This window comes from Choloepus didactylus, chromosome 3 (genome assembly GCF_015220235.1).
Source record: "Choloepus didactylus isolate mChoDid1 chromosome 3, mChoDid1.pri, whole genome shotgun sequence".
Classification (NCBI taxonomy): domain Eukaryota; kingdom Metazoa; phylum Chordata; class Mammalia; order Pilosa; family Megalonychidae; genus Choloepus; species Choloepus didactylus.
Genome location: NC_051309.1, coordinates 119368591 through 119390101, shown reverse-complemented (window position 1 = coordinate 119390101; position 21511 = coordinate 119368591). Strand labels below are relative to the sequence as shown.

At 37.6% G+C, this 21511-nt stretch overlaps 1 protein-coding gene across 7 annotated transcripts in view; it reads right to left on the bottom strand.

The window, feature by feature from the left end:
- Positions 1 to 21511, bottom strand: part of SEC24B (SEC24 homolog B, COPII coat complex component) — a 124446-nt gene that overhangs the window by 74678 nt on the left and 28257 nt on the right. For all 7 annotated transcript variants that reach the window (XR_005215940.1, XM_037830441.1, XM_037830442.1 and 4 more), the window contains exon 2: positions 17934 to 18665. Coding sequence is in view for 6 of the 7 variants with exons in the window: in XM_037830441.1 (XP_037686369.1) it covers positions 17934 to 18665 (732 nt within the window). In the remaining variant the exon portion in view is untranslated. The remainder of the gene's footprint in view (positions 1 to 17933; positions 18666 to 21511) is intronic.

The window sequence follows — 21511 nt, the reverse complement described above, 5'->3', positions numbered from 1 at the left end:
GGTAAAGTGATCTACCTCTACCACTGAAAACTACAAATCATTGCTTAGAGAAATTAATAAGTGGGAAGATTCAAATGTTCATGAAATGCAAAACCCAATACTGTTAAAACACCAATTCTCCACTAAATTCCTCGACTGATTTGATGTAATGTCAATCAAAATCCAAGGAAGTTTTTAGAAATTGCAAGTGAAATATACAATTTCTATGCAAATGCAAAGTACACAGAAATGCCAAAACAATTTTGAAAGAGCATGGCATTCAAAACCTTGCATGATTTGACTTCAAGACTTATGGTCATCATATGGCTAAGAGAAATGTCCATCCAGAGTTCTGTCCCCCAACAGAATTTTTGAACTATAAGCAAAAACTGGTAGAACCATACATCTTAGAATTCAGAAAACAATATGAGGTTGCAATAACTGGGCAAGTGCCAAATCAAGAAAATGGCAACTTAAAAATGGTAGAAAACTTTGTGAGGTCTTTGGTGGCTCTTCTCCCAGTCCCTCCCTGGCTCAGTGCAAAGCAAGTCTGGGGTCCTCAGTTCCAAAGGAAGCAGAGTAACTCTTATTAACATATTGGGGGGGTATATATATCTGTACCAATACATATGGTGGCAGTCTGAAAGTCTGATTGAGGATACTTACCTCTGGCTGGTCCCAGAATCTGCTCTGGATGTAAAAGTAGCTCCTAGGACAGCTAAAATGCTGTACAAACAAATCGCAGCTGCTAGGGCCAAAAGATTACCAGCTTAAGATATACAACAAAGCACCTAGACTGGGAGGAGACATTGCATATGTCCTGGGGGAAGAGGACATTTGGAGTTTCTGGGTAAACAGAGGAATTTTAAAGCCACATGAGCTAGAGGAAAACTTAGACAAAGAACTAAAGGAAATCAGGAAAACTATATATGAACAAAGTAAGAACAAAGAGATAGAAACCACAAAAAGGAACCAAACAGAATACCAAAGCTGAAGATCACAACAACCGAAAATAAAAAATTTCAATGGAAGGATTCAACAGCAGATTGGAGCTGGCAAAGAAAGGATTTGTGAACTCGAAGATCATACAATTGAAATCACCCAGTGTGAGGAGCAGAGAGAAAAATGAATGAAGTGAACAGAGTCTAAGAGACTTGTGGGACACCATGAAGTATACTAATATACACATTATGGGCATCCCAGAAAGAGAAGTTTGAGAGAAAGAGGCAGAAAAAATAGTCAAAGAAATAATGGCTGGAAACTTCCCAAATTTAATGAAAGACATAAATACACACACCCAAGAAGCTCAATGAATTCCAAACAGGATAAACTCAAAGAAATCCACATCCAGATACTTTATAATCAAACGGTTGAATGCCAAAGGCAAAGAAAGAAACCTGAGATTAAGTGCTGATTTCTCATCAGAAACCATGGAAATAAGAAGGCAGTGAATGACATATTTAAAATAATAATAATAATAATAATAGCAAACCAAGAATTCTGTATCAAGCAAAACTGTCCTTCAAAAATGAGGGAGAGATTAAGGTATTCCCAGAGAGCAGGGAATTCTTCAACACTAGACCTGATGTGTGAGAAATAGCTGCATGAAGAAATAAAGATCTCTGGTAAAGGTAACTACATGGGTAAATATAAATGCCAGTATGATTATATTTTTGGTTTGTAACTCCACTTTTTAATTATTTCAGGATCTGAAATGCAAATGCATAAAAAGTTATGATAAATCTATGGACACATAATGAATGTGTAAAGATGTAATCTGTGACAAGAACAACATAAAACTGGGGAAGGACATAGTGGTAATAAAATATTTAGGAATAAATGTGACCAAGGATGTAAAGGATTTGTACATGGGAGACTACAAAACACTGCTGAAAGAAATTAAAGACCAAAATAAATGGATGTACAGTCCCTGTTCATGAACTGGACTATTCCATTTTGTATACTGATACCTTCCATCAGATTTGGGAAATTTGGGGCCATTATTTCTTCACGTATTTTTCTGGCCCTTCTTCTCTCCCTGCTTCTTCTAGCCTTTTACAATTCCTATGTTGGTATGCTTGATGGTGTCCCACAAGTATTTTAGGCTCTGTTCACTTTTCTTTATTCTTTTTTCTTTCAGGTCCTCAGCCTGATAATTTCAACTGTCTTATCTTCGAGTTCACTGATTCTTTCTTTTATAAGCTACACAATCTGGTAGTGAACACCTATAGGGAATTTTTATTTCAATTACTGTGGATTTCAACTTCAATATTTCTGGTTTGGTTCCTTCTTGTAATTTTTATGTGTTTTGAACTTCTCATTTTGTTCATATATTGTTTTCCTATTTCCTTTAGCTCTTTGCCTAGGTTTTCCTTTAGTTCACTGATCCTATTTAAGAGAATTGATTAAAGATCTTTGATTAGTAATTCCAGAAACTGGACTTCCTCCAGGATAGTTTTTCTTTAAATTCTTTTTCTGTAAATGGGCCATACTTTTCCCTGTGTCCTTGCATATTTTATAATTTTTTTGTTGAGAACTGGACATTCTGAGTACTATATTGTGGTCACTCTGGAAATCTGGTTCTCCCATGCCTCAGTATTCCAGAGAAGAAAAAAAAGAAAGAAAAAAGGAAAAGGGGGCAGGGTGGGGGGGAGGAAGGAGGGAAAAAAAGAGTTCACAAACGATCAAAACACAAGTTGTTTTTTTTAAGGTGCACTGCCTCTCCAAGTCTCTCAGTATTTGCCAAAGAGAAGCTGGAAGCTGCTGCTATCCAGGCCAAAACCAAGGTCAGGCATTAGCCTGACCAAGAAACACCTACACAAAAACAAGATAAAAATAAAAATAAAGAAAACAAGATAACACCAACCAAAACATACTGATAGCTTCCAGTGGAAGCCCAGAACCGTTCTTGCCAAGAGGACCTAAACCAAGGCTAGCTTCCTCACTGGTCCCTCAGGGATCCACCAGATCAAAAATACACAGGAAAGAGAAAGAAAACCAATCCCCAAAAAGTTGTACTAGTTCTTCACAACATAGTGGATGCTAGTGGGAGGCAGTGTGGTGGTTTGGAACTGTATATACCCCAGAAATTGTGTTCTTAAGGTTAACCCATTCCTGTGGGTGTGGACCCATTGTAAGTAGGATCTTTTGGTAAGGCTATTTAAGTTAAGGTGGGACCCACCTAATTCTGAGTGGGTCTTAATCCTCTTCCTAGAGTCCTTTATAAGAGAATGAAATTTATTTATTTATTTATTTATTTTTTTTTTTTAAATCATCATTTTATTGAGATATATTCACATACCACGCAGTCATACAAAACAAATTGTACTTTCGATTGTTTACAGTACCATTACATAGTTGTACATTCATCACCTAAATCAATCCCTGACACCTTCATTAGCACACACACAAAAATAACAAGAATAATAATTAGAGTGAAAAAGAGCAAATGAAGTAAAAAAGAACACTGGGTACCTTTGTCTGTCTGTTTCCCTCCCCTACTTTTCTACACATCCATCCATAAACTAGACAAAGTGGTGTTTGGTCCTTATGGCTTTCCCAATCCCATTGTCACCCCTCATAAGCTACATTTTTATACAACTGTCTTCGAGATTCATGGGTTCTGGGTTGTAGTTTGATAGTTTCAGGTATCCACCACCAGCTACCCCAATTCTTTAGAACCTAAAAAGGGTTGTCTAAAGTGTGCATAAGAGTGCCCACCAGAGTGACCTCTCGGCTCCTTTTGGAATCTCTCTGCCACTGAAGCTTATTTCATTTCCTTTCACATCCCCCTTTTGGTCAAGAAGATGTTCTCCGTCCCACGGTGCCAGGTCTACATTCCTCCCTGGGAGTCATATTCCACGTTGCCAGGGAGATTCACTTCCCTGGGTGTCTGATCCCACGTAGGGGGGAGGGCAGTGATTTCACCTTTCAAGTTGGCTTAGCCAGAGAGAGAGGGCCACATCTGAGCAACAAAGAGGCATTCAGGAGGAGACGCTTAGGCACAAATACAGGGAGGCCTAGCCTCTCCTTTGCAGCAACCGTCTTCCCAAGGGTAAAACTTATGGTAGAGGGCTCAACCCATCAAACCACCAGTCCCCTATGTCTGTGGTCATGTTAGCAACCATGGAGGTGGGGTAGGCGAATACCCCTGCATTCTCCACAGGCTCCTCAAGGGGGCACTACATCTTTTTTTTTTTTTTTCCCCTTGTTTGTCTTTTTTCTTTTTTTTTTTTCTTCTTTTTTTTTTTTTTTTAACTTTCCCTTCTTTTTTCAAATCACCTGTATGAAAAAAAAAGTTAAAAAGAAAACAAACATACAATAAAAGAGCATTTCAAAGAGACCATAGCAGGGGAGTAAGAAAAAGACAACTAACCTAAGATAACTGCTTAACTTCCAACATGTTCCTACTTTACCCCAAGAAAGTTACATAATATAGCAACATTTCAGTGAACTTGTTCCTACTACAACCATCAGAAATTAACAGACCATAGTCATTTCTGGGCATCCCCAGAACGTTAAATAGCTTATCTGTTCTTCCTGGATTATTGTTCCCCCTTCCTTAATTGCTCTCTACTGCTAGTTCCCCTACATTCTACATTATAAACCATTTGTTTTACATTTTTCAAAGTTCACATTAGTGGTAGCATATAATATTTCTCTTTTTGTGCCTGGCTTATTTCGCTCAGCATTATGTCTTCAAGGTTCATCCATGTTGTCATATGTTTCACCAGATCGTTCCTTCTTACTGCCGCGTAGTATTCCATCGTGCGTATATACCACATTTTATTTATCCACTCATCTGTTGAAGGACATTTGGGTTGTTTCCATCTCTTGGCAATTGTGAATAATGCTGCTATGAACATTGGCGTGCATATATCTGTTCGTGTCACTGCTTTCCGATCTTCCGGGTATATACCGAGGAGTGCAATCGCTGGATCGAATGGTAGCTCTATATCTAGTTTTCTAAGGAACTGCCAGACTGACTTCCAGAGTGGCTGAACCATTATACAGTCCCACCAACAATGAATAAGAGTTCCAATTTCTCCACATCCCCTCCAGCATTTGTAGTTTCCTGTTTGTTTAATGGCAGCCATTCTAACCGGTGTTAGATGGTATCTCATTGTGGTCTTAATTTGCATCTCTCTAATAGCTAGTGAAGCTGAACATTTTTTCATGTGTTTCTTGGCCATTTGTATTTCCTCTTCAGAGAACTGTCTTTTCATATCTTTTGCCCATTTTATAATTGGGCTGTCTGTACTATTGTCATTGAGTTGTAGGATTTCTTTGTATATGCAAGATATCAGTCTTTTGTCAGATACATGGTTTCCAAAAATTTTTTCCCATTGAGTTGGCTGCCTCTTTACCTTTTTGAGAAATTCCTTTGAGGTGCAGAAACTTCTAAGCTTGAGGAGTTCCCATTTATCTATTTTCTCTTTTGTTGCTTGTGCTTTGGGTGTAAAGTCTAGGAAGTGGCCTCCTAATACAAGGTCTTGAAGATGTTTTCCTACATTATCTTCTAGGAGTTTTATGGTACTTTCTTTTATATTGAGATCTTTGGTCCATTTTGAGTTAATTTTTGTGTAGGGGGTGAGGTAGGGGTCCTCTTTCATTCTTTTGGATATGGATATCCAACTCTCCCAGCCCCATTTGTTGAAAAGACCATTATGGCTCAGTTCGGTGACTTTGGGGGCCTTATCAAAGATCAGTCGGCCATAGATCTGAGGGTCTATCTCTGAATTCTCAATTCGATTCCATTGATCTATATGTCTATCTTTGTGCCAGTACCATGCTGTTTTGGCAACTGTGGCTTTATAATAAGCTTCAAAGTCAGGGAGTGTAAGTCCTCCCACTTCGTTTTTCTTTTTTAGAGTGTCTTTAGCAATTCGAGGCATCTTCCCTTTCCAAATAAATTTGATAACTAGCTTTTCCAAGTCTGCAAAGTAGGTTGTTGGAATTTTGATTGGGATTGCATTGAATCTGTAGATGAGTTTGGGTAGAATTGACATCTTAATGACATTTAGCCTTCCTATCCATGAACATGGAATATTTTTCCATCTTTTAAGGTCCCCTTCTATTTCTTTTAGTAGAGTTATGTAGTTTTCTTTGTATAGGTCTTTTACATCTTTGGTTAAGTTGATTCCTAGGTACTTGATTTTTTAGTTGCTATTGAAAATGGTATCTTTTTCTTGAGTGTCTCTTCAGTTTGTTCATTTCTAGCATATAGAAACATTACTGACTTATGTGCATTAATCTTGTATCCCGCTACTTTGCTAAATTTGTTTATTAGCTCTAGTAGGTGTATCGTTGATTTCTCAGGGTTTTCTAGATATAAGATCATATCATCTGCAAACAATGACAGTTTTACTTCTTCTTTTCCAATTTGGATGCCTTTTATTTCTTTGTCTTGCCGGATTGCCCTGGCTAGCACTTCCAGCACAATGTTGAATAACAGTGGTGACAGCGGGCATCCTTGTCTTGTTCCTGATCTTAGAGGGAAGGCTTTCAGTCTCTCACCATTGAGTACTATGCTGGCTGTGGGTTTTTCATATATGCTCTTTATCATGTTGAGGAAGTTTCCTTCAATTCCTACCTTTTGAAGTGTTTTTATCAAAAAGGGATGTTGGATTTTGTCAAATGCTTTTTCAGCATCTATTGAGATGATCAATTGATTTTTCCCTTTCGAGTTTTTAATGTGTTGTAATACATTGATTGTTTTTCTGATGTTGAACCATCCTTGCATGCCTGGAATGAACCCCACTTGGTCATGGTGTATGATTTTTTTAATGTGTCTTTGGATTCGATTTGCAAGTATTTTGTTGAGGATTTTTGCATCTATATTCATTAGGGAGATTGGCCGGTAGTTTTCCTTTTTTGTAGCATCTTTGCCTGGTTTTGGTATTAGATTGATGTTAGCTTCATAAAATGAGTTAGGTAGTGTTCCATTTTTTTCAATGTTTTGAAAGAGTTTGAGTAAGATTGGTGTCAGTTCTTTCTGGAAAGTTTGGTAGAATTCCCCTGTGAAGCCATCTGGCCCTGGGCATTTATTTGTGGGAAGATTTTTGATGACTGATTGGATCTCTTTGCTTGTGATGGGTTGGTTGAGGTCTTCTATTTCTTCTCTGGTCAGTCTAGGTTGTTCATATGTTTCCAGGAAATTGTCCATTTCTTCTACATTATCCAGTTTGTTGCCATACAGTTGTTCATAATATCCTCTTATAATTTTTTTAATTTCTTCAGGATCTGCAGTTATGTCACCTTTTTCATTCATTATTTTGTTTATATGGGTCTTCTCTCTTTTTGATTTTGTCAGTCTAGCTAGGGGCTTGTCAATCTTGTTGATCTTCTCAAAGAACCAACTTTTGGTGATATTTATCCTTTCTATTGTTTTTTTTGTTCTCTATGTCATTTATTTCTGCTTTAATCCTTGTTATTTCTTTTCTTCTACTTGGTTTAGGATTGGTTTGCTGTTCATTTTCTAGCTTCTTCAGTTGATCCATTAGTTCTTTGATTTTGGCTCTTTCTTCCTTTTTAATATATGCGTTTAGTGCTATAAATTTCCCCCTTAGCACTGCTTTTGCTGCATCCCATAGGTTTTGGTATGTTGTGTTCTCATTTTCATTCGTCTCTATATATTTAGCAATTTCTCTTGCTATTTCTTCTTTAACCCACTGATTGTTTAGGAGTGTGTTGTTTAACCTCCAGGTATTTGTGAATTTTCTAAGTCTCTGATGGTTATTGACTTCTAATTGTATTCCATTGTGGTCAGAGAATGTGCTTTGAATGATTTCAATCTTTTTAAATTTATTGAGGCTTGTTTTATGTCCCAGCATATGATCTATTCTGGAGAAAGTTCCGTGAGCACTAGAAAAGTATGTGTATCCTGGTGATTTGGGATGTAATGTCCTGTAGATGTCTGTTAAATCTAATTCATTTATCAGATTGTTTAGGTTTTCAATTTCCTTATTGGTCTTCTGTCTGGTTGATCTATCTATAGGAGAGAGTGATGTGTTGAAGTCTCCCACAATTATTGTGGAAACATCAATTGCTTCCTTTAGTTTTGCCAATGTTTCTCTCATGTATTTTGTGGCACCTTGATTGGGTGCATAGACATTTACGATTGTTATTTCTTCTTGCTGAATTGCCCCTTTTATTAGTATGTAGTGGCCTTCTTTGTCTCTCAAAACATCCCTGCATTTGAAGTCTATTTTATCTGAGATTAATATTGCTACACCTGCTTTCTTTTGGCTGTAGCTTGCATGAAATATTTTTTTCCATCCTTTCACTTTCAATTTCTTTGTGTCCCTGTGTCTAAGATGAGTCTCTTGTATGCAACATATTGATGGTTCATTTTTTTTGATCCATTCTGCGAATCTATATCTTTTAATTGGGGAGTTTAATCCATTTACATTCAACGTTAAAACCGTGAAGGCATTTCTTGAATCGGCCATCTTATCCTTTGGATTATGTTTGCCATATTTTCCCTCTCTCTATTAATATCCTTTATTGTACCCATACCGAATCTCTTTAGTACTGAACCTTTCTCCAAGTCTCTCTGTCCTGTCTTTGTTTCTCTGTCTGTAGGGCTCCCTTTAGTATCTCCAGTAGGGCAGGTCTCTTGTTAGCAAATTCTCTCAGCATTTCTTTGTCTATGAAAAATTTAAGCTCTCCCTCAAATTTGAAGGAGAGCTTTGCTGGATAAAGTATTCTTGGCTGGAAATTCCTCTCTCTCAGAATTTTAAATATATCGTGCCATTGCCTTCTCGCCTCCATGGTGGCTGCTGAGTAGTCACTACTTAGTCTTATGCTGTTTCCTTTGTATGTGGTGAATTGCTTTTCTCTTGCTGCTTTCAGAACTTGCTCCTTCTCTTCTATGTTTGACAGTGTGATCAGTATATGTCTCGGAGTGGGTTTTTTTGGATTTATTCTATTTGGAGTTCGCTGAGCATTTATGATTTGTGTATTTATGTTGTTTAGAAGATTTGGGAAGTTTTCCCCAACAATTTCTTTGAATACTCTTCCTAGACCTTTACCCTTTTCTTCCCCTTCTGGGACACCAATGAGTCTTATATTCGGACGCTTCATATTATCTATCATATCCCTGAGGTCCATTTCGAGTTTTTCAATTTTTTTCCCCATTCTTTCTTTTATGCTTTCATTTTCCATTCTGTCATCTTCCAGGTCACTGATTCGTTGTTCAACTTCCTCTAGTCTTGTACTATGAGTGTCCAGAATCTTTTTAATTTGGTCAACAGTTTCTTTAATTTCCATAAGATCATCCATTTTTTTATTTAGTCTTGCAATGTCTTCTTTATGCTCTTCTAGGGTCTTCTTGATTTCCTTCATATCCCGTACTAGGGTCTCATTGTTCATCTTTAGTTCTTTGAGTAGCTGCTCTAGGTGTGTCTCTTCTGGTCTTTTGATTTGGGTGCTTGGGCTTGGGTTATCCATATCGTCTGGTTTTTTCATATGCTTTATAATTTTCTGTTGTTTTTGGCCTCGTGGCATTTGCTGTCCTTGATAGGGTTCTTTTAGGGTTTGTAGACCAGTTGAAGTCCTTATCTCTAATTTATCAGATCTACAGCTTCGTGGAGTACACTTTCTCTAACTAACCAGCAGGTGGCGTCCACGAGCCACCTGTTCTCCACAAGGCAGATCTCCCCTGCTTAGCCTTTTTGGTGAGTGGGGGAGTGAGTCTTGTGGGGCCCAATTGGTGTCCCAAGCTTGCGTGTGTAGTTGGTGTTGCCTGCCCTGTATGTGGGGCGTGTTTCTGGGCAGTCGGGGAGGGGGGGTGGCCCTAACAATCAAATCTCCCTGATGATCCTAGAGTTTTAAAGCTACTGCAATAGTCTAATCCTTCAGTTCAGTCCTGCCACAGTTTGTCTCTGCCACTGACCCACAAGTCTTTGGTATTGGCGTATGGCTCCTGAGATTTGCAAGTGGGCCCCTCTTCCAGGCTGTGCACCCCGGGTCCTCTGTTGAGGGATGACTGTGCTATGTCACAGGTGAGTGCCGTCCCCCCAGGGCAGTTCTGGGCTGCTGGGCTGTGTTGGGAGGCTCCCAGTCTGCTCAAATGATGGCTGAATGGGGCTCTGTTAATTCACACTGCTCCCCCTTCCCAGCTCTGGGACATTCAGCTGAGGTTGCAGGGAAGGCTAATGTCCACGCCCAGTTTTGTGGTGTGTGCCTGTTATTTGAAGCACTTCCGTCACACTGGGTTGTCTGGGGCAGCTCTGGGCTATGGGGCTGGCGATGGGCAGGAGTGTTTCCTGTCCACCAGGATGGTGGCTGTGAGCGGACACCCCCCCTTTTCTTGGGAAGTTGTGTTGTTTAGTGAATTTTTTCAGCCACTGGATTATTGCCTTTTGTCTCAGAGCTCTCTTATTTCTGCTCTTGACTTGACGTGCCCAAATTTCAATTCTTTGAAGCTTTCTGTATTGAGCTTCTTAGAGTAATTGTTTTAGGAAAAGCAAAAAGGATTTAAAAAAAAAAAAAAAAAAAAAAAACGGCCCTCCTCAGAGATCTAATGGGTTATTGAAATGCTAATAGACAAAGCAACCAGGGCCATTAAGGAAGGTGCCCTGGGCAGAGAGATCAGCCTTGCTTCGGGATTTGCATATGCGCCTCAAGGCCTGATCTCCGCCCTTCCCCTTTCTGTGTTCACCAGAACTCCAAAAATCCTCTGCTTTTACTTTGGAGCTTCTCGTGTTGTTTTCCTTCTATGCCCGTCTCCTCTCTGCTGGGCTGGCTGCTCTCAGAGTCTCTGGTGTCTGGCCTCAGTCTATCTATGGTTGGAGTTTGAATCAGTAGAATGAGTTTCCGATGAGAGCAGCCACTGCAATTCTCCCTTCTCCTTCCTGGAGCTGACAGCCCCTCCTCCCCCGGGACTGAGCCTGGCAGGGAGGGGCGCGGGTCCCCTGGCCGCAAAAACTTACAGATTTCGGTGATCTCAGCAGTTCCACGTTTTCATGAGTGTTGTATGAAGTATGCCCAAAGACAGATTGCTCTGTGGTGTCCAGTCCACGCAGTTCCTGGCTTTTTACCTACTTTCCTGGAGGAGTAACTAAAACATACAGCTCACCAGTCTGCCATCTTGCCCCCGACTGAGAATGAAATTTAGACAGACAAAGAGAAAGCCACAGAAGCAAGAAGCTAAAAACAATGAAACTGGAAAGAGAAGGGAGAAACCAGAAGACACCGCCATGTACCCTTCCATAGGACAGAGGAGTCCAGGATCAATGGCAGTCGGTCTTCAGGAAGAAATCATTGTCTTGATGATGCCTTGGAACTGGACACTTCCACAGCCCCAAAGCTTGTAAGCTACCAACTTCCCTTGTTAAAAGCCCACCCATTTTATGGTATCTGCTTTCAGTAGCCCAGCAAACTAAAACAGGCAGGAAGGCTTTCATTCTCCAGAGGACCCCTGGATCCCCCAGACCAACCTCCACCTCTAACCCCAGCTTTTGGAAGTCAGGATTTCCTTTGCTCCATCCTATACTCCCCAAATCTGGTCTGCATTTCCGTATCATGCTTCTGCCATGAGAGGAGTAATGGGGGCTGCTACCGTCTCCAGATCCATCTTTACTTACAAGAATCAAACTTTCAGTAGCCTCTCTGTTCATCAGGCACTACCAAGGTTGTTCTAAATGTCTGGTTCCAGGGTCACCACCTAGTTGATTCCAATTTCTTTTTCCAACTCATTCATTTTTCTGGTGGAAGGAGCAATCTAGAAAACTTCCTTCTCCACCATTTTGCCAGTGCTTTTGTTTTTAAATAGTTTGCCACATATTTAAGTATCCCTAAATATTATATTTGCTTGCTTTTGCACTTTATAACAATGGCATTCTGCGTGTATTCTTCCATGATTTCCTATGTAATATTTCTAGGATTCATTTGTGTTAATGAGTGCAACTCTATTTCAACATTTTCACTGCTGTTCAGTATTCCACTGGAAGAATATAATTTATTCATCTATTCTACTATAAACAGAATTTGGGGCTGTTTCCAGTATTTTGTTTTCAGTAACAGTGCTGCTATGAACATTTGTAAACATGTCCCTGGTGCAGATGTGCAACTTTCTTTAGGGCAGAGCTTCTCAACAAGTGTTTCGAATCCCCTTAGCCCTGGAGCAGCCCCTTTGAGAAATGAGGTCTTTGGCCTAGACAGGCCTAGTCCCTTTAACCCATAATCTATACAAATATTATCATTTGCTTAAAGTGCTCTACACCTAAAACGGGCTGGGAAATGTCTCTAGGGTTTTCCTATTCAAAGTGTTAGTCTATAGACTAGCAGCACCTCATACAGAAGCTTGACCTGAAGAAACAGAATCTGAATTTTAACAAGGTTCCAGGTGACTTACAAGCATAAAATTTGAGAAGGACTTCACTAGGGTATAGAGAAGTGAAAGCTGTGTTTTAGAGTGTGATTTTCTTCAATTCCATAAGTGTCAAATTTTCCTAACATTTTGAATCAACATACTCTCCTGCCAACAGTGTCTAAGAGTTTCCTGTTACTCCAAATCCTTGCCATCCCCCGGTATTACCAGATATAAAAATTTTTATCAATCTGTTTTAGGATATAAAAAGGTATCCCATTCTAGTTTTAATTTGTACTTCCCTAATTATAATGAGGTTAAATATGTTTTCATTTCATCTGTGAAATGCCTGTTAAAGTATTTTTCTCTTATTGGTCTTTTATTAATTTATTTATGTTATTTATGTATTCTAGATATATACTGTAAATATTTTTTCTTCCCAGTTCACAGCTAGCCTTTATGTTTTCTTTATATTGTCTTTTTGATGAAGAGAAGTTCTTAATTAAAAAAAGTAGTCAAGTTTATCACTTTTATACTTTATGGCTAGGACTGTGTTGTGTTTAACAAGTCCTATACGCCAAAGTTCCAGAGATAACAACCCTAATTTCTTCAAAAAGTTTAAAAGTTTTGTCTTTTGGTATTTAAATATTTATTTCACCTGCAAGATATTTTGTACAAGGAAAATCCTTCAGATTGTGGCTTAATATCACTTCCTCAGAAGACTTCCTTAACCTTCATTACTAATAAGACAAATGTACCTAGAGAATACTCTCCAAGCACCAGATATCTTTTTGCTTCGTGACACTTAAATAATAACAGCAATTTTACATTCACTTGTGCTTATTTGGATAATGTCTGCTTCATGAAGTAGACTGCAAATTTCATGAGGATATTTACTTTACAGGCATACCTTGTTTTATTGCACTTAACAGATATTGCGTCTTTTACAAATTGAAGGTTTGTGGAAATCTTGCATCAAGCAAGTCTCTCAGTGACATTTTTCCAACAGCATGTGCTCACTTTGTGTCTTTGTCTCACATTTTAATTAAGGTGTGTACACTAATTTTTAGACATAATGCTATTGCCCACTTAATAGACTATAGTGTAAAGTAAATAACTTTTATATGCACTGGGAAATTAAAAAATTTGCATCTCTTGCTTTATTGCAGTGGTCTGGAATAAAACCCCCAGTATTTCTGAGGTGTGCCTGTGCTTTTCCTTAGGCATATCACTATCCAGAGATGACATATCACACTAACTCATTAGTGACCATTTAAATTTAGTGTTATGTATGTTGTGGACAATTATACAAGGATTATATATATATGTTTTTTATTATTATTTTAAATAGCTTTTACATGCATCTAATGTTTTATAAAACTGTTCACAGTAAATAGCATTAATCAGACAAGACTATTTTATAATACGCTATCAATATGCATAAGAAAGAAATATTCAAAATAATTATTTTTTAGGGCAAAATTCCAAATCTTAGCAACAAGATTTATTTTATGAATATTTTAAATTATGTGCTTTTCAAAACAAACGGAAAGTTAAAAAATTAGTAACTTTAAATGAATTCACAGAGTTCCAGTACTCATCTTGCTACCAAAGATGACTATCTTTATCTCCTAGTCATGTACTCAACCAGCTTAACCTTGAACTAAAAAAGAATTTCTGTACCTTGAGAGATCTACCTACAGCTGCAGTTTACAAATTTTAAAATGGCCTATGAGAAGACTGCTTTTAAACATTAGCCAAATTTCACCCAGAGTTAACCGAACAGCACTCAAAACAGGCATACTTCGGGCATTTTTAAATAAAATAAAGTTCTAGTGTTGGATTATAATATATTAACATGCTTTCCTAAAATAAAAAGGCAAATGAGGTTGATATTTAAAGGACTATTTTATTCTATGTTTCTGAATATTAACTCATCAACTGCCTAAAAATAACAGTATATATCCATCAACTTACTGATACTCACTTAACTCCAGTTTATGCTTTTGGTTTTCTAACCGTTTACAGATTACTTAAGGACATTTAGTTATATATGAAAATAAAGCTGATGTAAAAACCAAGAAATAAAAAAATAACAATTATTTTTACCAATCACTCAAAGGTTGAATTTCAAATAAAACTATGGTTCACACTTAACAATAATTCTCACTTTAATGTACAAGATTATTTAAGACTGTCCAAAGCAATATTAAATTGCTTGTCTTTCCAGAACATTAAATCCATTATTCTTATGGTGGTTTGAAGCCATATGTACCTTAGAAAAACATATTCTTAAATCTAATCCATTCCTGTGGATGTGAACCCAGTGTAAATAGGACCTTTTGATGAGATAATTTCAATTAAGGTGTGGCCCAACCCAAACAGAATGGGCCTTAATCCTATTCCTGGAGCCCTTATAAGCAGAATGAAATTCAAACAAAAAGAAAGCCACAGGAAGCAAGAAGCTGAATATCAATGGAATCAGGAAGAGAAGGGAGAGAGCAGGAGACCCTGCCATGTGCCTTATCAAGTGACAAGCTAAGGACAAGAATAGCAGGCAACCAGCCCCAAAATGCCACACTCTTCGAGAAGAAAGCATTACCTTGATGATGCCTTGATTTGGACTTTTTTCAGCCTCAATCTGTGAGCAAATAAATTCCCATTGTTGAACCTGACCCATTTCATGGTGTTTGCTTGAGCAGCCAAGGAAACAAACAAGTCTCACGATTCCCGAATCTTGCACTGAGGTGCCCCAAAGCACTGCAACAAACTCACAGGGTGCCAAGGGATATTTCAAATTTTCAAGAAAAATTCAGTGGTAGATGTCAAAGACCTCCTGAACTATTACTATTAAGTTGTTTGGCCCTAACCACTTAATAAATAAAGCAGTTAGGCCTTACTTTTAGCCTAGAGGCACCATGAAAAAACTACTGAGGTATATCAACTGAGAAAATTTGGGAATCTCTAGAATATTTAATTTTAAAGTAGTTTAAAAGCAGCATCTTTATTTCTTTTGAAATGGTGAAAGCCAAATGTCATGTTAACTTACGATATATTTAATGTCAACCTCTGAACTACAGTTAAAAAGTAATTGACCAATCTATTATGGGTTGAATTATGTCCTTCAAAAAGATATGTTCAAGTCCTAACCCCCATTACCTGTGAATGTGAGCTTATTGGAAATAAGAATCTTTTTAGATATAACTAAGTTAAGATGAGTCATACTGGATTAGGGTGGGTCGTAAATCAAGTATGATTGGTGTCATTATAAAAGAGAAATTTGGACAAGGAGATGGAGGTATACGGGGGAAAACAGATAAGCAAAAATGGAAGCTTCCACAAGCCAAGGAACTCTTGAGGACACCAGAAGTTGAAAAAAGTAAGGAAGCCTTCTTCCCTAGAGCTTTCATTGGGGGCATGGCCCTGACAACACCTTCATTTCAGACTTCTAGCCTCCAGAACTGTGAGAGAATCAATTTCTCTTGTTTTAAGCCAACCAGTTTCTAGTAATTTGTTATAGCAGCCCCAGGAAAATAATACACAAAACAAAGGCAAAAAGTTAGGAGTCCATAATTCTTTTCTTGTACCACCAATTTTCTACACACTTAACAAGAATTAAGTTCTAATACAGAACTAAGACTTCAAGAATGGAAATATACTCCACTTCTCTGTCAAAAGGATCAATTCCTACAGTTATACAAATAGAAGGTAATTTGATAATTACTCTTCCTCTGTATTCAAGATCTTTTTTTAATGATAAGTGTCTTCCAATTGGGTGTTCTGTTCATAGACAAATGACCCCATATTTCCCTGATCCTACATCTCAGTATAAATTGGTTCCAATCCAGGATCCCATTTGCATCTCAGATATAAGGATAGGAACTGCCTCTATTTCCTCTTTGTTACAAAAGTCACAAAATCCTTAAGTCAAAGGGACCTTAAAAAGCTGATCTATAAAAGGAGTGTTGAAAGAAGAAAGAAAACACAATTTCTAGGGGACAGATGGCCATGGTTCTGAAAGGGGTAGACCAGAATCAGAAGAAACTGAGCTCCTGGCTAAGATCTGTCTCTAACATTAATGTCTACAGGCAACCCAACATGGGAAAGATTACAGGAGAATATGGTTCTGGACAGTAAACATCACTTGAGATTAAGTTAGAAACATAGATTCCCAAGACTACCCATGGAAATTCCAGCTCAGTAAGTCTGAGGTTGAAAATCATAATCTGTGCAAGCAATTGATTCTGCTACCCAGCCAGATTTGGGAACTGTGACTGACATTTTGTTGAATCACCCAATAACCAGTCAATGTAAACTCCCTTCTTTCTAGCCTGACTCTACCATGGAGGCTACAAAGTTAAGTATTCATTTTCCAGCCTTCCGTGAAGCTAAGAGAGGTCTTTTAAAATAGCTATGGCAAATGATACTTAAAAGGAAGTCTGTGAATGTCATCACTCCATCTCCTTTTCTCTCTCTTATTCCTGCTTTTAACTGTAACTTGATGCCTATAGGTTATCTTGTTTCTATAAACCAACATGTGAACGATGGCAGAATGGAAAGAGAGAAAAGACACTGAGGACATCTGGAACCATTGCTTCCTGCCAGACTTCTTGTGAAGTGAGAAAAACACCACATTTTTTGCTTAAACTACTACTAGTTGCTTGTAGCTGAAAGCATTTCTAAATGGTACAGTGATTAAGGAGCCCACCTCAAACGTATGGCTCAGACACAGTATTCTAAAGTTCTAATTTAACATAATCTAATTGTCCAGGGAAGGAGGATATCTCTCTACAACATCCTTTAGATATGACTAGCCTCTGACATAAAACCTAAAGGCATCATTATAATGCCCCACCTCTTAAAAAAAAAAAAAAAAGCTAATTCCCATTGTTTACATATATTTTCATTCAATTTCAGAGAAAAGTTAAGTTCAAGTTCACAAGGTGAATTACAATGAAATAGCTTACAGACACACACATTAAAAGAGACCACATACCTCACATACATAATATTTAAAGTAATAAATTTAATGACATCTTGGTTTAGGAATGTCAGAAAGACTACATGTATCTTCCTAAACCTTTCCCATCCTTCACTGTAACTTACCAATTTGGGAATCAGAAAACACTAGTTTTAATCTATAGGAACCATATCTTCTGGGAAAGTCATTTACAGGGGTTAACTTAGGGGAAACTTGTAGTTTTGTAGGCCATCAACTTTTCTATGTAGTAAGTGGGGCATAGGCTGGAAAAATAACTGTCTCCAAGGGTGAATTAGTGTAAAAAATTAAAATAGAGGTCAACAAAGCATTTCCCCAGATGGATCCTCTCATACCTAACTCACATTAAAGACAACTATTATAGAGGTATAAAACACATTAATGAATATTGACTGAGATCCCAATCAGGGCAAAGAACCAGGTTAGACAAGGCAAATGGTTGGGTAGCTACCTGTGAACAGGTCGGAGGGAAGAGTCTGGGGATATACTACAAAATACTACAATAATGCAAATAAAATTGCAAAGGTGAGCTAATCTCCACTTTTTTTATTAGGCAACTTTTTTAATCTTCATACAAATAGTAACCTGAATGGAAATGCACAGATTTCAACCAGGTTTTGGTGAACATTTCACTCAACCTACCGGTATTTGTTGGATTGTTGCTGGCTGTCACCAGAGATCCAGTATGGTTTTGGATGGGATTGTCTTGGGTTGACAGAAGGCCTGGAGCTGACCAAGACAGAGTATTGTATCCTGAAAGAGTCTGCTGCTGGTGGTGCTGTTGTGATGGTGGAGGTGGAAGTGGCGATGGATGGCTGACAGCTGCATTTTGACCAGAAAATGAATTATCTGGTCTGAGAGTCGAAGCATTCTGTGATGTAAACATTTGCCCATATGGATCACTAGCAGGCAGAGAGGGATATGAAACACTAGGATATGCAGCATTAGAAACAGTTGACATAGCATAATGAGCACAAGTAGAGGGAAATCCCTGAGAAGCAACAGAAGAGTACATAGCTGGACTACTGTAGTGATTTACAAAAGAGGAGTATGGCTGGGAGGCACTGGTATACAAATGGGATGCTGATGATGCAGCACCTTGGAAAGATCCTGGAGTGGATCCCATATTATGAGGGGCAGGAGGACCCCTGCCATACATCTGATGTGCTCCTGGTTGTTGGTTCGCTGTGCTAGTAGTCACCACATTCTGTGTTGGTACTGTATAGAGATCAGAGTAGTAATCACCACGCTGGCTATCCAATGGCAATGAGGTCATCTTCCCAGGTCCTTTTGGGTAATGTCCGGAGGGAGCAATATAGTTTTGAGGATGAAATCCATACCCAGATGGACCCTGCATTTGATTCTGTGCTGGACCTGAAAAAGAAAGAACAAATATACAAAGATTAGTAAGGAGACAACTAAAAGGCCATAAAAGAAAACACCACAGAGGGGGAAAAACAGAATCATGAAGTAACTTTTAAGCATAGTTCCCATCTAAATGTTGACCCAATTAATTTTCTTTATAATCCTAACTTGCTACAAAAGATATACACTCTTATAGACCCACTGTGGTAGCTAGCTTCCAAAGAGCCTTGAATGATCCCCACCTCCTAGTATTCACCCTCGTATGGTTCCCTTCCACAATATACCGCTGGTTGGTTGATGTGACTGATAGCATATGGCCGAAGTAATGGTATATCACTTCCAAAATCAGATTCTAAAAGACTGCGGTAACAGTCTTGGACTTGGATTTTCTCTCTCAGATCACTGAGCCTGGGGAAAGCAAGCTGTCAAATTGTGCACAACCCTACGGAGAAGCTCATGTGATGAGGAAGTGAACTCTCTGCCCAACAGCCAGCAAGAAACTGAGGCCTGCCAACAACCATGTGAATGAGCTTGGAAGAAGACCCTTCAAGCCCAGTCAAGTCTTGAAATGACTATAGCCCTGGTTTCCTGTTTGATTACAATCTCATGAGAAACCCTAAGCCGGAACCAACCAGCCAGGCTGCTCCCAAATTCCTAACTCTTACAAACTATGAGATAATAAATATGTGTTGTTTGAGGTTGCTAAGTTTTAGAGTAGTTTGTTATGTAGTAATAGATAGCTAAGCATAGAAGTTCAGTTTTTTTTTTATTGGTTTTTTAAAACTATAAAGGTAATAATATATCATATACCATTGTTAAAAAAAAAATCCAAACAATGAAGAATATAAAGTAAAATGTAAAAGTCCCTCTCTCTCCTTGGTAGCTGATCTCAATCTTCCCAGAAGTAACTATAGTTAATGGTTTCCTGTATATCCTTTGTATGCATACCTATACTTACATGTAATGCATATGTAAGTATATATATAAATTTTTTTAAAATGTAGGATGATACTACACTTCTGCTACTTACTGTTTTTTACTTATGTCCTGGATATTGTTTTGTTTCTATATATAGATATATATGCATGTATATGTATACACATGTGTATACCTATGTGTGCATATGTATAAATCCTCATTAAAAAAACCTATGTAGTATTTAATTATTAACTAAACCCCAATTGACGAACATTAATTTCAGGTGGTGAACTAACTTATAAGGTCAACTTCTGTGATGAATCTGCAAGATAAGTTTCTAGAAGTGAAAATGGAAGTTCAAAGGGTTTGTCCTTTTAACCACTGTTGCCAAATAGCTCTCCAGAAATAACCATCAGTGTCCATCCCTCATCAAGGATGCTTAAGAATGCCTCATCTTTCCAACCTTATCATCAAACATTTTAATCTTTGCTGATCTGATAGGTGAGAAACTCTGTAGTATTTAACTTTGATGCTGAATCTTTTCAAATGTTTACCAGCCATTTGGGTGTCTTTCGCAGTCACTTGTCTTTTTTTCCTAGAGAGTTGTGCTTTCCTTAACGATTTAAGGAAAGTGTTAAGAAGCAACACTCAGATATTAAGAAAATCAGCCCTATTTCATTACTATGTACTGCAAAATATTTTCCACAGGCTATTGTTTGTTGTTTGTTTTTTTTTTATGCTGTTTTTTTGCTATAGTTTCTTGATTATTACATTTACATTTGACAGATATTTGACTCATACTTAGAGCTTTCCCCATTTCAAGATTATAAAACTATTTACCCATGTTTTCTTCTAATGCTTTCATGCTTCCATTTTATATATTTATCTTTGATTATTACAGAATTTGTCTTTATTTTATTATTAAATATTAAAATTAACACCCATCTTCTTAATTTAATCAATATAAATATTAAAAACATATTATCCTATGGCCATTCACTATTCTAAATGCTTTACATTTATTAACTTCTTTAATCCACCTCAGAATCCTTTGAAGTAAATAGCATTATTATACCCATTTTATAAGTTAACTGAGGCACAGAAGTTAGGTCATTTAATACAGTTACATACTTAGGAAGGAACAGGGCTAGGACTTCAATCAAGCAATCAGCAAGTCCATGCTCTTAACCAATGATCTGTTGCTCCTTACTACACTAAGATCCAGCTTTATTTCTTTAGTCCATCAAATGGCCAACTGCCCTAATAAGAGGATTCTAGTCTTAGTTATAACTACCTTTCTTTGGGTTTGGGGCAAACTTTAATGAATCTAGAATCTAGTTTTCCTTTCTGATGAAGGAAACAGGTATCTGTGCCATATCTCAAATGACAGGGAAACAAAAAACATTCACAAGCTGTTTCAAGTTCACTGATACAAGTACTCAAAGGAACTGCTGTTGTATTTCTTGCCATAATAATGTATAAAATAATTCTCTGTAAACGAAATATGAACAAAGCTTATATTTCCGTGTTCTGTTTTGAATTTCTACTAAATAATGTAGCGGAATCTTAATTTTTTGTCATGTAAATATATATTCTATGACAGACACAATGACAACTTACACAATCAAGCTGTAAGAGAAAAATATTACCCACACTTCTATAATTCCAGTGGATATACAGAGAACTGAAATTCAAATAACACTTTTTTCATTGTGTTATAATTCACTTTTCCTAAAGGATAATATTTTAAGTTCACAGTTCAACTGAAAGAATTTATTTACTTATAGAAAAATAAGTCTAACAGGAATCACAAAAATGTTAAATATTCTCCTCTTCCCTATTTCCATATATAAAAAGACGGATTTGTTACCCTTCCCTACAGTCTCAGAAAAATCTACAGTGGTACAATTTAGCAATCAAGAAAAGAGCCAAGTCTA